We start from the raw sequence: 20,306 nt of genomic DNA, 5'->3' as shown, positions 1-20,306 counted from the left end.
TATTATTATGCTAAGGGAAAAAAAGGAGTTGGAAATACAATTAAAAAGGCCTTTGCAAGTCACCTGTAAAGTCTTTATGTGCAAATTATGGCAGATGCAACTCAGAGGCTCTACAGTAGTTCATTTCTAGTGGCGTGATTTTTTTTCTCTCGCTAGTGATCTGCTTAAGCAAAAGCTATTGAAGCAAAAAGGCATTTCCTGGGGAATTAATGATCGGATGGGAGGAGTTGATAACCTAAAGTACCAGTGAGGGCCATCTATCCCAGCCCATCATTAGTCTTCAGAAAATGCCCTGTACTGAGGTCACTGATTTACTGATTTTTTTTTTACTGTTTTTTTTTTTTTTTTAAAGTAAAAAGGATAAAGAGCAGTACCAATTTGCTGTCTGCATTTTTGATGATGCTCAAATATTGTGCTTATATTTAATCTGCTTTAACCTGGTAGATTGATAGGATGACATACTACATAGTGCTTAAGAACTTGATAAATAATAATGTATGGAGCATTTATCAAGAATTAATGCCTCTCTACTAGCCAGTGGGAGTACTTTAAAATTTGTTAGTATTTTATTTATTTGATAATTATTAGCCTACTGAGTGCTAAAATTGAAGCCTTACTTTGCTGGTGGTGGCTGTGGTGGTGTTACATCTAGAAAGAGACAAACACTATAAACGGCATATTACCAGTAACATCCAGTTTAGGTTTTAGCCCTTACAACATGATATACGGAGGGTGGATTTCCTGGTAGGGAGTGCAAATAGAGATGCTGTAATAGTAGCTCCTTACCATTAAAAAGGGAGGTTAATTGAGTTGTAGGTAACGGGACTAAGACATGGGAAGTGGTTCCACTCCCGCTGCTGCCACTGGTTCGTCCCGTGGCCATGAGCAAGTCCTTTAATCTCTCCACGCCTCAGTTTCTCAATTTGGAGTGCATGTTGCTAATGGCAATTAACTGCTTAACTGGAGTGTTTGCACATTGTTCTGAATTAATAGCTGTCAGGAGAGCTTTGTTCCCTGTTGTTGTTACCAAATTTGTAAATATTAACAATGGAAAAAAAAAAAAGAGTGATTTATCTGATAATTCACAAGTTCTCATCGTTCGCTGTGGCAGGCAGTCCCATCTTCTCCCTTTGCCTGATGATTTCTGTCAGCATTATGAGATGGAGGCCTTTAAAATGTTAAATCTTCTAGATCAGATCTGGCTACAAAATCCTATTTAGACTAATGCTCTGATGTGATTGTGCTGTAATCCAGTGAATTAACAGGGCGATTTTTAAAAAGTGGGCAAACTGTATTTTATTTAAGGAAATACTTAGCCAGAATCTGTGCAGAACTGAGGAATGTAGTTGGTACAGTTTCCTCAGGAGGGTTCATCCTTGACAGGTTGACCTGGCAGAAACCCATGAGATCAGTAAGTATTGCTAGACCTGCTCTCCAGAAGGGCAAGCTGAGGTATGGAGGGATGAAGACTGTTTCTGTTCAGGTAGTGAGACACCGACACAGAGGAGAAAAGAATCCAAGGAGTCATATAAGCAGATGTTTTTATATTTATAGAGTATATTCCTCCTGATATTAATTTGGTACAATACCAGTTAGAAGAACATAGAGCTGTAGTTCTGTCTTCTGACTGCTGCTTAATGTGTTTAATACCTGGCCTGCAATGGTGAAGAGATCCACACGGCTGTGGCCAGATGACCTCCTTGAAGCTGAAATGATTAATTAAAATGGTTAAATCATCAAAATAAGTAAAGGTAGATGTGGAATGTGGCTATACATGTGCAGTCGCAGGGCTCATAGCTAACGATATGCAATTTGCTGTAGAGGCTGTTAGTGCGAGGCACTGCGCTTTCCTGGCTGACGTGCCGAAAAGCTGCATTTGGCCGTGGCTGACCGATCCCAGGGACGTTGGCTGGTGGCTCCTGGTGCGTGGGGAGGCAGCCTTGCTGGGACCTCCTTTTCTGAGGGTTTGGGCTGTGCTGGCCATGGAGATGAGCTACCTTAGAGTAAAGGCTGACCCTTCCTGTGCGAACTTTTTACTTGGTGTTTAACTTAATGTTAGGCTGGGTTCATTTTGCTCCTTCCATCAGCTCTTTTAGGGCGTGTTGTCCGATGCGGGTGTTTGTGGCCCAGGAGGCCAAGCTATATCTGTCGAGGCCCTTGGTTTTGTGTCTCAGGCTTGTCTTAACCATAGGTGGGTGTTATGTGGCTATAAAATCCACTCTGTAGGATTGTTTGCTTGAACAGATGTTACATTGGCTTTAGAGCTGTAATTATTCTTTATTTATGTCTGGTTGCTTGAAACTGGCATTTAAAGAATGACAGGTTCTGGGGTAATACAGAAACGTGGCGGGGTTTGAATTACATACAGTATGTTAAGTTAATGTGAGGAGAATAATCCACATTGTAAAAATCAGAGAATCCTTCCTAGACTGACAGTGATATAGACTTTTTTTTTTTAGGCTTTCAGTGTAGCAATGCAAGACTTTCAAGTGGAAAATTGTTAATTTACTATAATGAATTGAAATGTGAAAAAACAAATATTTAGTTAATTGCCTCATAAATCTGTCTGTTACTATCAGTGGAATTAAATTGATAAACAGTTCTTTAAAATTAATTTCCACATGGCAATGTGCAGATTTTATTTTATTTTATTCAAACCCCATTAGGTATTTGTATGAAAGAAAACATAAATTTGTATTTCTGTCACATTAAAGAGTGTGTGTGACAAAACACACATTTCCTACCGTGGGTGCTGAGGTTCTAATACATTTGGCATGATGAGGAGAGCTCAATGTTAGTTGTTTTCAAAGGCAATACCAGCTGAAAAGTGGAAGTGCATCATACTATCATGGTTGTATCACGTTGCTTTACTGTCAATACAGCTGAACTGAGAGTCCTTTTGCTGTTGGGGTCAGAGGACCGTGGACATGACGCTTGAAGGTCACTTGCGGTTTTGGGCTGTTGCCAATGCTGAAAGTGCTTCAGGAGGCTGAGGGGAAGGTGGGCTCTCTCAGGGGGACTGTGAAGCTTATTTCTGGTCATGGCCAGGATGGGAGTTCCTGGTGAGAGGAGGAGGTCCGTGGTTTATGTTACTGGGCCCGTATTGCCTCTGCAGCCACAACTTTTCCCAGTTTCGAGCCTGCTGCAGTAGCACTTCTGCAGGCCCTTTGTATGAAAGGAGGTGGGAAGCTGAGTGCTCTTGTACTTTAATCACCTAATGACAGTATGCCCTGTGCAGTATCAGTTTGTCAAAGTAAGTGGGGCACTACACAAAATTAAATCATTTGATACACTCCATCCTTCCAGCAGATGTAATAAGAACATCCTTGCCGACCTCTCCCAGTGACATTCGGCAGGAGGAAACTTGTCTCGCCGTGTATGACCCAATGTTCTGGAAACGCACATAAAGATAGTTCCTTCTTGCTGTATGGTGGTGTTAGATAGTCTTAAATTTCAACTTGATGGTTGTCATCTCAGAGTTTAGTGGATGAATGGTTGCAAGTTACAGCTGGTCTTACGGTGAAGTTTAACATCTGAGAGTCGGGACTCCTCAGTTTTCTTCCCACAGCCATCTCTTACTTCTTGAATGACTGTCATCAACTTCCTTAAATTTTCATTCCCTCAGTTATTTTGCTTGACAGGAGTTGCTCCTTCCCAGAGGTGTAATCGGGCATGACCTGCTCTGATTCGTAAAGAGCTTTGAGATCCCCTAAAGAAGCCAGCTAGAGGGACAAAATATTAGTGATAACAGTGACCTTATAAGACTTCAGAGGAAGGAGGTTACAAACACATTTTCATTTAGCTTTAATAATACTTTACTAATCAAAAGAAGAAATGTAATGTTTAATATTTAAACAAAATTGCATTCACTTTCTTCTCATGTTAAGTGAGTATTAAAGCAGGATGGAAACTAGTTTACATATTTTTACACTAGACTATTTCATTATTAAATACTGAAATGTGCTGGAGTTGGCCAGCCTCCAAGGAATGAGGCTCAGCTTATATTGCATTTTAATATTTGCATGTTACATAGTATAATATTTCTATTAGACAAATGGTTGATGGTAGGGAATTTAAAAAGGATGCACTTTTATTAAATAACATTGTGTTCATGTTATGAAAATAAGTGATATTCATTTGTTGATTGACAGCAGAAGGAACAAAAATATAAAGGGTTTGGCGTGTAAACAACTATTATTCAGGATGCAGTAATCCACATATCTGGTCTTGAAAATGAGTGGTATAGTTAGTGCCGTGGGATGTGCGCCTGAGATTCTCCAGAGACTGAAGAGCACAGAAGCTTCCTGTCTGTTTGCCTGCAGTAAGTGTAGGTGCCCCCCCAAAATCCATGTGAGTTCTCTGCTCACATGTTCACAAACAATCTTGTTAAATCAATCAGGTTTTCAGACCTATATGAGTGGTAAACCTAGTTTGAGATAAGGTGGTAATTTTCAGATGAGTTGTGAAGCCGCTTGCCACAGAGTATTCTGTTTGAGAGCATTCTTTGGAGAAAAGTCTTCGAGAGATGTTAAATACAAAGATACGAGGCCCTTTGTACTTAACGCATAGCTTCACGTGCCAAAAATTTCTCAGGGCAATGTGAGTAGTTTGGGGAGCGCTTTGCTCTGTTCCTAGGGGCTTTACCGGGCATTTGCTGTTGCCTGTTGTCAGAGGCTGGATGGGTTAAACGGAGCTTTGGTCTTACTTTCTTCTGGGAATTTGGCCTTAAATGGCCGTGTTTTCTTCATTGTGATATTTCTGTCATTCATGAAGTCAGTTTTACATGTGAGATTTCAAACACATTCAAAACATAGTTGGGGAAACAGATAGAGTTTCTGTTTGGCTCTGAAAACTGCGGTGCTGGGATAATCATTTGCATCACACCTACCTTAAAAATTCATATAATTTCAGACATGAGGTTGTAGTTTTGACCACTCTAAATAAGATTGTGTTGTGATTTTGCTCTGTCTAAAGAAGTGAAATTACTTTACAATTTTTTTAAGTGCTCATTTTTAGCTTTCAAATCCCAGGGCACGTTTCAAACTTCTGTCAGTAAACCTACATGCTATATCCCCAATAGCACAGCATTCCCATGTTTTGCTTTTCCCATTTGCTTTACTTCTTCTCAGCGACAAGGTCTGTGATCTGCTGCCTGGTGTGTGTGTGTGTGTGTGTGTGGCAGTACTTACTGTGGGGTAGAGGCAAACTTCATTATTTCCCAGTCAGTTGGTTGAGATGTCCTATGTACAGTCTGTAATGTCACTAAAAAAAGAAAAAGAAAATTGTGCTTTAGCTGAAAGTGGTATTTGGTATTTCGCTTGTTTTTTTTTTTTTTTTAAGAAATTCCTAAATTTCGTTTAATTTGCATTTGTCAAACAGGAAATCTATGCAGTCAATATCTGTTGTAAATAATGACCATAGAAGCTCTCTAGCTTTGGCATGTGCTGATTAGTACTTAAGACTTTCTAAACTCTTGGCAGTGGATAAAGAATTTGTGTTAGCATGAGGAATATAACAAAAAAGGTAGTTTATACCAATAAGTTGCTGCTGCTTAGAGCTGTCTGTGTTACGAGACCTGGCTTTTTTGTCATTATTAAGTGGCTAGGTCCCATCCAGCCCTCATTGAATTCACTGGGAAAATTGCCAGTAGCATCAGTTGAAGTTGAACCGTGCCCTTAGAGAGGATGTAAACCTCAGCAATGCTGATGAACTTTGTGCTGCTTTGGTTAAATTATTTTGTCATACTTTGTACTCTGTTTATAAATGAGGAATAAACATTATATGTTTGCTGAAGACATGAGCAGTATTTGTTATAGATTATCTTCCTCACTAGAAACCAATGATGATGATAATCCATTGACCTGCTGACTCTGAATCTATTTAGGAAAAATAAGTACAAAATATTATTATTCTTTCCTAAGCTGTGTGTAACAGGCACCTTATTGCTGTGAGGCTTTTTAAGGTCTAGTGGAAGAAGGCTTAAAATTTGCAGTTTGAAACGGTCTCGGTTCTTTCCAAGCTGATGTCCAGTAAGTCTCATGAAGCCACAAAATCACTGCATCTCCTGCAGTTTGCCAGTGCCCAAGATGGGCAATATATTTCATAGCAGCACTGAAAAGGGGATGCATGTTTACTTGAATTTGAAACGAGAGCGCCTTGCATTTATTTGATCATCTCTTTCCTTTCCGGTAGATATTACTACAACAAATGGAGGCAATTATATAGGGTTTCAACTGAGAGAAGAATAATTTATTAGAAGATAATTTCTCTAGCCAAACAGTGTCCTAAATAACAATCAATTAAATTATATTAGGCTTACAGCACTATTTGTCTGTGTATTGGGGTCTCTGAACCAGTCTGTATGTGTGCACAGTACACAGCAGACTACGTGCACTTCTCCTTCAATCTAAAATTGATGAATGAAATAGTCGTCCTACTGAATTGTTAATTTTCCTGTGGTGGTATTATTCAGCACATGTTAAGTTTAAGAACATGTGGTTAAAGAGCTGCACAGCATGTGAAAATGCGCAAGGGAGTAGAGGTGCCTGTTAGTAAATGAGTGCATTTATTAGAGCTGTAGGAGTAGCACGGAAGCACTTCTGTGATAAAATACTCAAGCAGTTGAGTCTGCTGATTCATCTGTCTCCAAAAGGATGTGTTAATCAATGATTGTTTTGTAACATTTTTTAAAGGGCTAGATTTATTTCTGTTAGCTGCGTATTGCATATCATTGCCAGTATTTCAAGAAAATACTTGCAAGATGTGGGATTCCGTTTTTAAGGAAGCATCCTACAGGTGCCTAGAAACGTTTTGAGTACCAATATTAAAGAACAATTTTAATTGTAAATATGAAAAAAGGTAAAGACAAAAAGTAGAGTTCCAAATGCTTTTCAGCTCAGATGTAAGAATGCAATCTGTATACATTAAATGATAATAAATTAAAGATTTTGTGTTTCTGTATATTAAAATACATTTTAATCTTTGAAAATGGTGCATGTACAAAAAGAAACTTGGACATTTGCAATAAATTTTTAATAATTTGAGGTATCCAGATGAAGGAAAAACAGCCTGTAACAAGCATTGTCAGAAGATCTTTAATTGCATCAAATTAGTGTTATGCCTTGGGAGTAATATGTGTACAGATACACACTTTGTAGCAGTACTATGACATGTTTGCTGGTGATGCGTATAAAGAATAATGCACAGCATGCAACTGAGCACAACTATATTCATCCCTATCACATTAATACGTAGAATGCTGGTGCTGATGGGCATGTGAAGTATGATGGCAGCTAGGAAGCCGTTAGGAGATACGCTGTGAAATATGTTTGAATTATAGTGCATATACTTTGACAAAGACTTAAGGGCTTCATTGCCATCAGTGAATTTTGAAGAAACTTCAAATTGCAGGAGAGATCAACAGAATTAAAAACAAATTAAAACAAACAAACAAACAAACAAACAAACTGTTATATGCTGTTAACTCATAAGGGCAATGAAATTCAGAATTTAGGTTGAACCTCTTTCCATATTCAACCCCCACGTAGTAATCGGAGTCCCCTTATGGTCACAGCACATTACCCATTTAATAGAGCTTCCTAATCCAGCTCCTGTCCTGAATGTAATTCCTTTGATGCCAAAAACGCTCAGAAATTTCAAATTTATGTAAGTTTGTTAGAGTTTATCAGTGGTTTAGTATAAGTCATAACTGGATTCCAGGTGTTTCTGGGAAGTTGATATCAATGCCTTAATATGCATTCATTTAGTAAAGGAAAAAAATGACAACAAAACCAACCCCGTAACATTAACTAGCTCTTTTATTTACTTACCAGGTATTTACTCTAGAAATATCGCATGTTGGAAAGCTATTTTATGTTCTAATGACTACTTCTCTTTTAATGTCCTTTCGGAGCTGTGGTTATATTGTACATTTTTGTCTTCAGTTTTCTTTTTTCCCCTCTTTTCCTTCGGTTTTGCTTTTGTTTCTCATACTACGGATTTGAACTGACAAGACTGTAATAGGACTCCAAAACATACCTTGAACACACGTTGTTAGCCAAATTACAATCACTGATGTCATTTACACATGTTGCCTTTCAAAGGATGAACATGTTCATTTAATTTGCTTTTTAAATATCCATAACCGTGTCCCTAAGCATTTTAATAAAACAGAAACAGTTAATTATTGCTGAATAAGGATATCCAAATATAGTGGTCTGCAGCTTGCATTTAAATATATCTGACAGCACTTCTCTTTTGAAGAGAAAATTGTGTAAATTGCCAGTTATTATCATTTTTAATAAATAAGTCTTATCTTGACTCTGTTTCTCTCTTTCTTTCCCACCCCTCTGCAATACTGTTCAACAACCATACTTTCAGTGGGACCATTTCTATTACAGAGTGATTGAGCTCTGATTTACACATCAATTACCCAACTTCATGGAGATTTTCATGCTCCCCTAGCTGACATCAATGAAGCATAACTGCGTAAGCGCTTTATTTCATCCCAGTTTTTGATAACTCAGACTGATAACTAATCATATCGAAAGACAATGTGCTATGATACAGGAAACAATAAATGCTCCCCTTTGAAACCTCATCTATTCTTTATACGCTTACTATTCAGGAGCTTATCTCTGTCATCCATTCCCCCAGAATCGTTCCTTCCAAATTCACTTTAAGGAAAGGTTTGGGGCTGCATAATACCAAAAAGAGGAGAAAATTGAGTGGAAATAACATTTTCTAGGTACTTAGGGGGGGAGAAGAAACCCTAAAAAGAATGAAGAATATGACAAATATAAGCCAAACCCTTAGCCTCCTCGCTTAAATTTCCATAAATTGCCCAGGGGTCTCTTGGGTGTTATTTTGTTCAGAGGCTTTAATCTTCTGTATTCTCTATCAAATGTGCTACAGGAATGGCATTGTTTTTAATGCAAATTGTTAAGAGATTTAGCTCATGTGGATAGATAACCAGTGACCATCTCAAGTGTTTCTCTACAGAACTGTTGAACATCAAAGACAGAATATTCTATATTTTAAAATAAATCATTTATCTTGAAGTGCAGTGGTAGATATGTTCTGTGCTAGATACCTTCAGTAACTATTCATGATATGAAGAAGAACACAACATTAAAGTAAGTGTTAAATATGAAAGATAGTGAGAAGTTGTAAAGCTGTTCTGTCATGGCTTGATTGGTCTCTGTCAAGTAGTAAAATTACCAGGACGAAGATGCAGGTTCAGTGGTGATAACCAGAGGAAGAGGAGTTGTGCTGCTTTAAGTGCTTATGATGTTTATCATTAAGTGAAACAAAGAGTTCAGATGAACAGAGAAGATATGTTGTTGGCCATATTTCTGCTTAAAGATCAGGTTTTGAATTTCCCCTCATTTACTGAATACATTTTAAGACCTGCAATGAAATTTAAGACCCGAGGCTGCTTTTTCTCTTTTTCATTTGGAATACATGTATTGAAATACCAGAGCGTATACTGGGAGAATCTGAATATACCAAGAGAGCCTGTTCTCCTTCCCTTGTACAATATTGTGGTACTCTGCTTTTACATGAAATCAATGGAGTTATGGTGAGATAAATCTGGAGTTATGTAGAGTTGAATTCCCATGGTAATGTATTTGCTAGAAGTAGTCTTTTACCTGGTTTGATTATCGGGTGAAATGCTTTTTGCCTTACATTTTTTATACGCATTGAAAAAGAATTGCCCCGGTGTGGAAAAGCAAGCATGTATTTTAAGCATGGCAATATTCTCATTGACCTGAATTGGATTTCTCATGTAAGTCAAATATGTTCATGAGTAGTTTTTGATTTGGGATGTTTAATACCTTGTGCAGGCATACAAGTTAGTTTTCAAGGAAACCCTGTTTCTGAGCTTACTTCACCAACCTCCTGAGTGCTCGTGGCAGAGCAACAATTCTGTCCCAAAGTCAGAACTATGAAGAAATAACCTTGGGAAAGGAGTTTCAGCTCTCAAATGTATACAATTTTATATCCACTGGGTCTTAGTTTAGAAGCTTGTGTTTATTTCTTGTTTCCACAAATGACAAACATTTCAGTTTGAGAACGTCTTTCATCATTTAGGCATATCTGATATTTTAAGGAGGGGTGGAACTAGTGCAGGGGAATGCTTGATTTGATCATGGTGTGCATTTTTGTGAATTCAGAGACATTAACGAGAACAGCAACCATTTCTTCCTTAACTTGTGGATAAATGCCGTTTTTCTTGAATATTGTTCATTTATCCTCGTGGATGTAGTCTGTCACTACTATAAAGCCTCTCTGCTCCAGCTTTTTTATTGATTCTTTCCCTATTGGGCTTTTGGTGTTTTGACTGAATCAACAGAGCAGTGTTCTGTTCTCATTCATGATTCTTGTGCAACATTAGGTGTTTGATCATTTTTTTCCTCTTCTACTTTTCCTTCATATCACAGTGACTACTTCTTCAGACTTGTCTGCTCTGACTTTCTTCTACTCTTTCTCCCGTCTTTCAGGCTCTAGTCTGCCATGCCTAGTCTTCTGCGCTTTGGGAGACTACTTCTGTAGCTTTAGATAAACCCCAAATGCTAGGTCTCAGCCTTCAGCTGTGGATCTTACTTCTTCAGCTTTCCTTTAACTCATCTCTCTAACCTCTTGCTCTGTTGCAGTCTGTTCTAAAAGGTTTTTTCTTTTCCCTCCAGATCTTTTGCACCACATCCTCTCACTTTCACCACACACGATTGTACTGTCCTTTCCAGTGCTCCCAATTTTATTCTTCTTCTAGTTCTCCTTTGTGTAGACAGTGCATATGTGACTTCCATCTCTTACCACCAGATCAGCATTTTTAGCTTCCAGTTCAAAACCTACATGCATGCCTGTTATCTTTTGCTTTGATGTAACCTCCTCCTGCTCAGCCACCTTCTCCCCTTCTCCATTCTCTGCTCGATCGGAATTGTCCCCGCAGCCATCGTGGGCCACAGCGGGTGTGGAGGGTGCAGCTCCGTGGGCCTTGCTGACACTCTGCAGATTAATACAGGCTGAGCACCTGGCCTGTCGCGGTGTCCCTTAGGGTGCCTGCAGCTGAGAAGAATGACAAATGGAGGTATGCTGGTCTGATTTTAAAGGATTAAGTATCAAATGCTGTTACTCAAAATGCATTTGCAGCCTGCCTCGATGTTAAACATACCAAAGCAATAATACAGGTATGGTTACTATTCTTTCTGCTATATCCAGCTCGCTGGTAATTTGTAGATCAGTGGTCTCATGTGCTCTTGTAGCATTCCTACTGCTCACCGTTCCTGATCTTCTCAGATTTATGTACAGACTTCCCCATTCAAATTCAGTTATTAATCTAATAAGTGGTAACAAAACAATAAAGCTCATGTATTTAAACTACATTCTCATGTAATAGCTGTGTCTGGGGAACTGGCCCTCTTGGATACAGTGAGTATCGTGGCCTGCAGCTGTTTTCTTCTAAATCTCTTTTTTTAAAATGTTTGCAAAAGTCTGTATTTGTGATTTCCTACTCTCCTGGCTTTAGAGGAGTCATGAAGTATTTCTCATACTAATGAGACAGACTGAACTCTGGTGTTCCTTGTGGTATCTGACTATAGTTTTCACTGACACCTTCACCACTAATCACATATCTGTATTTCACAGAACATTAGTTAAGCTAAATATTAAACATAAGTCCCAGAGATTGCATTGTGGATGCATTAAGAGTTTCTGGAGAGCATCCCATTAGGTTCTCGGTGCACTGCAGCCTTAAGATCTAATCAGCATCCCTCTTTGGATTACAAAGCAACCCAAAGAAGTTGTTATGCTAATCTGTGTATGATCTTATAATATTTGACTCTCTGTAGCCACAATCGGTGCCCTGTCAAGCATTCCCATAGCAGAAGGACGTTTGCAGAGAAATAAGCCAAGTAATTGACCTGACAGGATGAGCAACCACTTCCTTTTGAATAGATACTTTGTACACTGAAGGCTGGGATGTGACTGTGCGAGTGGAAAGTCCAAAACGAACCTTCACATTTTTTTGGCTTTGTTTTTTTTGTTTCACAAGAGAATATATGAGAGAGAGATTTGGATTGATGCATAGGTAGCAATCCACTTAGGGCTTTGCTTGTGTTGTAAAATGGATGCTCACAGTCTGGTAGTCTGTAAACATCGTTGGGGTCAAGGGCCCGAGATGCACCTTTGTGCTTACCTCTTGGGTGCATGGAATAGATACCTTTCATAAACACATGCACTAAAAGAGAAATACTTCAGTATGTTGTGTTGGAAAATTATAAAATAAAAAATAAATATTTAAATAAAAAATAAAAAATTATGCCATTTTAAATTACTGCTGTTTTCATCTTTTTTGGATTTGTGGTTTTGTAATGTGTCACAAAACATATCTAAATAGTCTTAGAGCCTTTGCTGCTTTTTCTCAGATAGGGTATGGCCTCACTTGGTTCCCTAAATACTTTGCATGCTGGAGACCAGAGCCAGCTTTTAGATAACGAAGTGCTGGAACCTCACGTGAAGGGTGAGATCTGTGCTGTAATCAGTGATTCTGTGATCTGTGTGTGCAGTGGCCAGATTCAGTTTGATTTGAATGGGCCCAGGATTTCACCCTGAAACTCCAGGCCAAGGTTGCCATTGGGAAGCTGCAAAATGCAGCTCTAACTTTAATGAATAATTCTTTCTGAAGTGAATGCTGGCAGTGCCTGGGATAGGACTGTTCCCATAAGCAAAGACTACTTGTGCAGGATATGAAATCCTGCTTACGCTAGATCCACTCTGCTGGCGTTGAGACTGGGCTCATAACCTCATAATGATCTGATCTTGCTGCAAGAGTCACACAATCTATGGGTGAAACTGCCAAAGAAATCCCTGGAAAGATCTCCCATGAGAGGGGTGAATACAGTGTGTTCCTACTGCTCCTGGGCTGGATTATTCCTGGGCTAAACCAGGCCCCTGCTCCAGAAGAGCTGTGGGGAGAGATGGAGTCAACCTTTTCCTTATCTTCATGTATCAGTTTGGGAAACAGGCTGTACTCACTTATTCCCATATCTGTAGATTTTAATCTTGATTTAGGACATGAAAGGAAGGGAAACTTGTGCCCCCATTCACCTTGTAGTGAACAGGTCGCTTGTGGTTTGCAGTATTGTGTCAGCAATATGATCACGTGTAGTATAGTAAAGTGACTGTTGCTTACAACAATTTCCCTTCTGTCTCCCTCAGGAAACCAGCAATAGTACTATAGCTTCTGCAAAGATACCAAGGATGATTATAACTGTTCTGGAGCTTGATGTTGGTGCCAGTGATGTCACTACATCAGGAGGGGTTGTAAATAAATAAATAAAATGTGGCATCTTTTCAGCCTTCTAACTTGTGAAAGGAAAATGTGGATTGAAGTTATTCAGCTCAGCCTACGTAGGTGGCTTTGCATTCTGTTTACAAGCCATACTCAAGCCTTATTCAATCCAAGCCTGAGTGATCTTGAATTGCTTAAACCAATTATTAATTCATATTTTTTTATTTAGGGGTCTCATGGTGGCATCAGTCTTTCTTTTTTTCTTTCCTTCCGTGTACAAAAACAAGAATATGAGTGTAAGGATACATGGAGTCATCAGGCAACAGACATATGCTTTCCTGTGCTCTCTGCAGGGCTTGCAGGTTCAAACACAACCTGCCTGAATCATAAGAACTTTAATTGAGTAGATAAAGAGGTCCTCATAATTATAAACTGCAGTAGGTATAACAAGAGGCTAAATACATAGCTGTGGTTTTAATTAGCTGGTGCTTCAAATTAGTAATTGTGGTTTCACTCAGAAATCAGTGACTTTATACACTGTTAAAGCCTCATCACTGTGCAGTTCATTCCTCATTATATCTCTCGGTGTGAAGCTTTCAATACAACATCATGCTGAGCTAAAAAGGCAAAAGTTGTAGATATTTGGTTATCTTCCAAGTGCAGTGGAGCTCTATGGAGATTTAATTCATTCTCGCCAGAGATAGGAGAATTACCCGTTCTTTGTTACATATGTAATGTGCGTGTTTGTATGTATGCATTTGTACATAGAGCGTGTGCATGGATGTGTGCACGCATGTCCAGAATCTATCAGGGAAATACTGCTTACAGCAGATAACATCAGTGCGTGCACTGAATCTGCTATTCAAATTGTCATCTGGAATTTGGTAGCTAATTAACTGACACAAAGCAGAGCCAAAAGCCTCATAGCAAATCAAATATGGGTTGAAAGCACAGAAGTGTCCCTTAATGCTTGTCACATGAGGGGTTGTCAGTGCAAGTTGAAGCATGCATCTTTTCCTTTCCTCTTTCCTATTTTTCCCCCTCCTTCAGGGTTTTAATTATATCTTTTCCCTCAGAGGAGCAGGAGGTAGTTTGCAAAGCCAAGAGACCAAAGTACTTCAGTGCTATTCAGAGGAGAAGTGAATGTGGTCTCTCAGCTTGTCATCTGGGTCTGGCAGGTGCACAAAGTAAGCTGACATATAGATAAGTGCCACTCGCCATTGCTACGCTGAGGCGCTAGATCCTTTTCTGTTTGTTTGTGTGTGGAATTATCTGATACTGGAATCAACTATCCTAAAGTCTCTTCCGGGAGCCTGCTACAAAAACACTTTTTAAAATACCCTTGACACCCACAATGAAGGCGTACATAAATTTTAACAAGTACATGGGACAGAATTAGGTGGTCTAAATCACATGAGGCTGAACTGGAGCATTGGGATGGATGGAGACAAGCGTTACACAGTTAAATGGATTTGAAGATGTTGCTGTGTTTCCGTGACTTCACATTTGCTTTCTCTACACAGACATACTCTTTGTGGGCACACACGCATGCGTGTGCGTGTGTGCGCGCATGTATCTTACAGGCTGTTCGTACAAATGCGTCAAAATGTATTTTATTCTTCTGCATAATGCTCTGTTAATTTGAAAAGAACATTTTTGTCTGTTTTTGTTTTAGAAGTGTACTGACTGTCCTATTGCCCAATTTCATATAGTATTATGATTCCAAATTTACACTTGGGAAAATTATTCAGAGGCTGCTTCTTTCTTTCAGAATTGTCCCCAGGAGTTGCATTGTTTCTGATGTTTTGCTGCTCTTACTGATAGTAATGAACATGTAACTAAATTGTGGGGAAAATAACGTGTTGTCGTCTTTTGTCTTTCTCCAGCCACTATGAGCAAGACCGGAGTGCACTTAAGCGGAAAGAATGGGAGAGAAGAAACCAGGAAGTCCAGCAAGATGAAGATCTCTTTGCTTCAGGTTTTAACCTCTTTGGGGAACCCTACAAGGTAAATTGCATTGTTATGCTTGACATTTTCAGAATGTCTTTTACCTGAATGCATTTTACACATACAAATAAAGCTTCTCATCACCTGTAAGAAACGAAAGTGTCGCACCTGCCTTGGTACTTATACTCTTGAATACGCTGACTATCTAAATCAGCATACAGCAGCAGAACAAACTGAACGCTCTGCCTAGCATTGCATGCTAGCATTGACAGAATCAGGAATTCTGGTTACAGTCCAGTTCAAGATTTCTTCCTTCAAACACACACCAAAGTCCTGCAATAGAAGTATGTGCAGCTGATATCTCTACCAGTGGGTTTGTACCTGCAAAGCTACCACTTAGTCCTTTTAATTTTAAGAAGAAACTATACCTGAGTAGTTAAAACCGATGTTCTCTCTATGGATAATGAGTCCATAAGCTTTCTTGTGCAATCATAGCCATCCAAAAAATTCTTTTGGGAGACTGTCCAAATCTTTGGGGAGCATAACAAGCATATGAAAGGGACTTATGACAAGTCTTATTCTCTCTAAGGAGCTTTGCTGCCTGAGATTTTCATCACCAAGGGATGTCCCCCTTTATGATTTCTGCTGCTTTGATTTTCAGTAAGATATTCCCTGAAGAATTCATCAGAATGTAAATTTCCATATCTTTTTCTCCTCCCAATCAGTGACATCCATTGAAAGGCCACCACTTCATCTTTCCATTTTACATTGTTAGCAGCTATAGGGAGAATGAGGGGTCTTTGAAAATTGCCTGAAAAGGAGGAGGAAAGACTGGCATTATTATCAAATGGTGTCTAATAATTATAGACTGGGAGAGTGTGATGGATACACTTGACTCCTAGCTGTACTTTGGTTCAGGGTGGCTAAGGAGCAACAGGCCTCACATGCTTGGAGTGAACTTGCAAGCTGGAAAGCCCCTGGCTGATGTACAAGGGAGTGAAGGTGTCTTGAAAAATATTTCAAAAGGTGATTTCAGAACCCAAAAGTGCAAGATGACCAAAGTACAGAACAAGATACCAGAACTAAAACAAAGGCATCTATCTTGTCTGTACTATTGACTAGCAGCCAACTACTTCACCACCCAATATTACCATCAGGATGGGCCCAATTTGAGCTCTCCCTGAATTGCAGCTGAACTGCACGCCAGGTGACTCTCCCCTTGAGCAGGGATGCCTCTCAAGGGTAGAGATTCCTCACCTGAGACTAGGAGATCCTTCCTTACCCAAGGTAGAGAGATCCCTTGCCCACGACAGATCCTTGCTAAGTGACTGATAGCATGCTGAGTTAAAACTAATGAAACATTACCAATCCATGTAGCTACTCAATATTACTGTAAATATTATATGGATAATTCCATTAGACATAAACCGTTGACCAAGTCTGACACTATGATTGGTCCCAGCTGCACCTGGGGGTGTTTGGGGTCCACTCTGAACCTCATGACTCAATGGGAGGATCCTCCTTACTCTTTGTGTCTCTGATGTCTCTGTGAATCATTCTAAGTTGATTCTGACTCAATTTTCCTTTGTATGTTTCTTCCATGCAGTAATTAATAAGGTGAATCTTGCCATCAAATTTATTGGACCCTGTCAAATTATTGTTTTACTTCAATAAAACATACTGCTGCTTTTCTCTTTTGAGTGAGGTGCATTCCACTCATCTATGACAGAAACTTATTCAGCCAAATAAGGACTATGCACTAGGACAGTTTGTTTGTGGGGTCTTTTTTGTTTTGTTTTTATAAAAATCTAATCAATGCACTATTTCTGCATTGGGCCATATTTTAGCACCTTTATTTATGGGAATAATAACCTACTATGAACTGATTTTGTTGAGACTTCCTGCAGGTCCTGCAAACGTTTTTGTTCATGTAAGTGGTCATTTGGATTTCAGTAGGTAGACCAATATGCAAATCACTGCCAAGTTTTGTGTCTTGAACTGAAAATACACCCCCTCAATATCTATTGTACCATAAGAATGATAATATCTGATTTTACATCTGTTTATTGTGCATTTATTTGCACCAAACATGCACAGAGCATATGTTTTGTCAAACATATGTCTCTTCTGCCTGAGGAGAAGGACTTGGGGGTGTTGGTTGATGAGAAACTCAACATGACCCAGCAATGTGCACTTGCAGCCCAGAAAGCCAACCACATCCTGGGCTGCATCAAAAGAAGCGTGAGCAGCAGGTCAAGGGAGGTGATTCTCCCCCTCTACTCCACTCTTGTGAGACCCCGCCTGGAGCACTGCGTCCAGCTCTGCGGCCCCCAACATAAGAAGGACACGGACCTGTTGGAGCGAGTCCAGAGGAGGGCCATGAAGATTATCAGAGGGCTGGAGCACCTCTCCTATGAGGACAGGCTGAGAGCGAGTTGGGGTTGTTCAGCCTGGAGAAGAGAAGGCTCCGGGGAGACCTTCTAGCAGCCTTCCAGTACCTGAAGGGGGCCGACAAGAAAGCTGGAGGGAGACTTTTTACAAGGGCATGTAGTGATAGCACAAGGGCTAATGGCTTTAAACTGAAAGAGGGTAGATTTAGATTAGAAATAAGGAAGAAGTTCTTCACCATGAGGGTGGTGACGCATGGAACAGGTTGCCCAGAGAAGTTGTGGATGCCCCATGCCTGGAAGTGTTCAAGGCCAGGCTGGATGGGGCTTTGAGCAACCTGGTCTGGTGGAAGGTGTCTCTGCCCATGGCAGGGGCGTTGGAACGAGATGATCTTTAAGGTCCCTTCCAATGCTAGCCATTCTATGAAAAACTGAACAACTAAAAAGCAAAAAAATTGTCCTGGTGATTTTCCTGAGCAAATTTCTTTTTTTAATTGCTTGGCAGAAAAGTTTGTCATATTTGTGGGATTGAGCAAAATATAATGTATTGCTATCCTAAAAAAGCATTATAATTATTAATTGCAAAAGATAAAAATTAAGAGGAAATTGCATACAAAAATAATTACATCTGTCTTAAGTTTGCAAAACAAAGAGAACTAAGAGTGAATAGGAAAGCTAGGTCTTGCCCACATTTTACACTACAGGGGAAAAAAAAAGAACAAAGTGATAGACTGGTATTTCCTTTGTAAGTTCTGCGTTGCAAAGAACCGGCCACAGTACAGTTTCCTAGGAACCAATGAAAGCTGGATCTAACTCTTAGTGGATATGTAGTGACTTGTATTCTTAAGCAAGTGTAAAACTAAATTCATGGGTTTGTTCATGTTTATTCTAAAATAAAATGAGGAGGCCATGAGGTGCGAACAAGTGTGCTGCACGTGCAGTTTGAATTCCTTTTCCATTTTGAGATGAACAGATGTTTCTGTGTGGATGAGACTCAAGGCCTGGTGCACACAAGCTGCTCCCACCTTGTCTCTTCTCGTTGCTCTCAGTGGGAGCAGAATGAGATAAAACACTGCCCAGCAAAGTCAACTGTTGTGGCCTGTGGTGTGCACAAGGTCCACATCCTCAGCTGGGCTAGCTCTACTAAGGTGTTGGGTTTGTGTGGCAAGGTTTTGGTAGCGGGGGGCTATAGGGGTGGCTTCTGTGAGAAGCTGCTAGAAGCTTCCCCCATGTCTGACAGAGCCAATGCCAGCCAGCTCCAAGATAGACCCACCGCTGGCCAAGGCTGAGCCCATCAGTGATGGTGGTGGTGCCTTTGGGATAACATATTTAAGAAGGGGAAAAAGTTTCTGCTCAACAGCAATTGCAGCTGGAGAGAGGAGTGAGAATATGTGAGCCGAACAGCCCTGCAGACACCAAGGTCAGTGAAGAAGAAGGGGGAGGAGGTGCTCCAGGCTCCACAGCAGAGATTCCCCTGCAGCCCCTGGTGAAGACCATGGTGAGGCAGGCTGTCCCCCTGCAGCCCATGGAGGTCCATGGTGGAGCAGATATCCACCTGCAGCCTGTGGAGGACCCCACGCTGGAGCAGGTGGATGCCCAAAGGAGGCTGTGACCCCATGGGAAGCCTGCACTGGATCAGGCTCCTGGCAGGACCTGTGGACCCGTGGAAACAGAGGAGCCCACACTGGAGCAGGTTTGCTGGCAGGACTTGTGACCCCACGGGAGACCCACGCTGGAGCAGTCTGTTCTTGAAGGACTGCACCCCGTGGAAGGGACCCAGGCTGGAGCAGTTCGTGAAGAACTGCAGCCCATGGGAAAGATCCTTGTTGGAGAAGTTTGTGGAGGACTGTCTCCCGTGGGAGGGATCCCATGCTGGAGCAGGGGAAGAGTGTGAGGAGTCCTCCCTCTGAGGAGGAAGGAGCAGCAGAGACAATGTGTGATGAACTGACCGCAGCCCCCATTCCCCGTCCCCCTGCGCCGTCGGAGGAAAGCAGGTAGAGAAATCATGAGTGAAATTAAGCCCGCGAAGAAGGGAGGGGTGGGGGGGAGGTGTTTTAAGATTTGTTTTATATTTCTCATTACCCTACTCTGATTTGTTTGGTAATAGATTAAACTAATTTCCCCAAGCTGAGTTTGTTTTGTCTGTGATGGTAATTGGTGAGCGATCTCTCCTTGTCTTTATCTTGACCCATGAGCCTTTAGTTATGTTTTCTCTCCCCTGTCCAGCTGAGGAGGGGAGTGATAGAGCGTCTTGGTGGGCACCTGGCATCCAGCCAGGGTCAACCCGCAGCAACTAATGAGCATCAGCTCAAGGGATGGCTGGTATGTTTCTGAAAGCTCTGGGGGCGGGAGGTAAGATGGAGACTACAGTGGCAAAGGGAAGGTTGGGAATATCTGGTCTCAGGAAATAGAAAATGTCTCTTTTCCTTTCTTTTATTCCCATACCTAGTGCCCTAACTTGCTTATCATTCATTCCTCATTTGCTTCAACAGTAACCCAGGGAAGGGACTCTTGGGGTAGGGATACAAACACTACTGTTTTGGTGTTTTAAAGACTGAACAACTGGCAGCTGTTTTAAGACCTCTCTAAAGTTGGGGATATTAAAATGGTCAAAGAAAGGAGGCTAAATTTTCTTATGGAGCTTACTGCCATTGTGTATCATGAGATGTGTGGAATATCTG

At 40.5% G+C, this 20,306-nt stretch overlaps 1 protein-coding gene across 3 annotated transcripts in view; it reads left to right on the top strand.

Annotated features, from left to right (window-relative positions):
• AFF2 (ALF transcription elongation factor 2) overlaps positions 1-20,306 on the top strand; it is a 346,574-nt gene that overhangs the window by 72,995 nt on the left and 253,273 nt on the right. For all 3 annotated transcript variants that reach the window (XM_087748704.1, XM_087748703.1, XM_087748702.1), the window contains exon 2: positions 15,178-15,298. In XM_087748704.1, coding sequence (XP_087604830.1) covers positions 15,178-15,298 — 121 coding nt within the window. The remainder of the gene's footprint in view (positions 1-15,177; positions 15,299-20,306) is intronic.

This window comes from Nipponia nippon, unplaced genomic scaffold (assembly GCF_047370975.1).
Source record: "Nipponia nippon isolate SJK-2023a ecotype South Korea unplaced genomic scaffold, ASM4737097v1 scaffold_12, whole genome shotgun sequence".
In the NCBI taxonomy this organism is placed as follows: domain Eukaryota; kingdom Metazoa; phylum Chordata; class Aves; order Pelecaniformes; family Threskiornithidae; genus Nipponia; species Nipponia nippon.
This window is presented reverse-complemented; position numbering and strand designations above follow the sequence as displayed.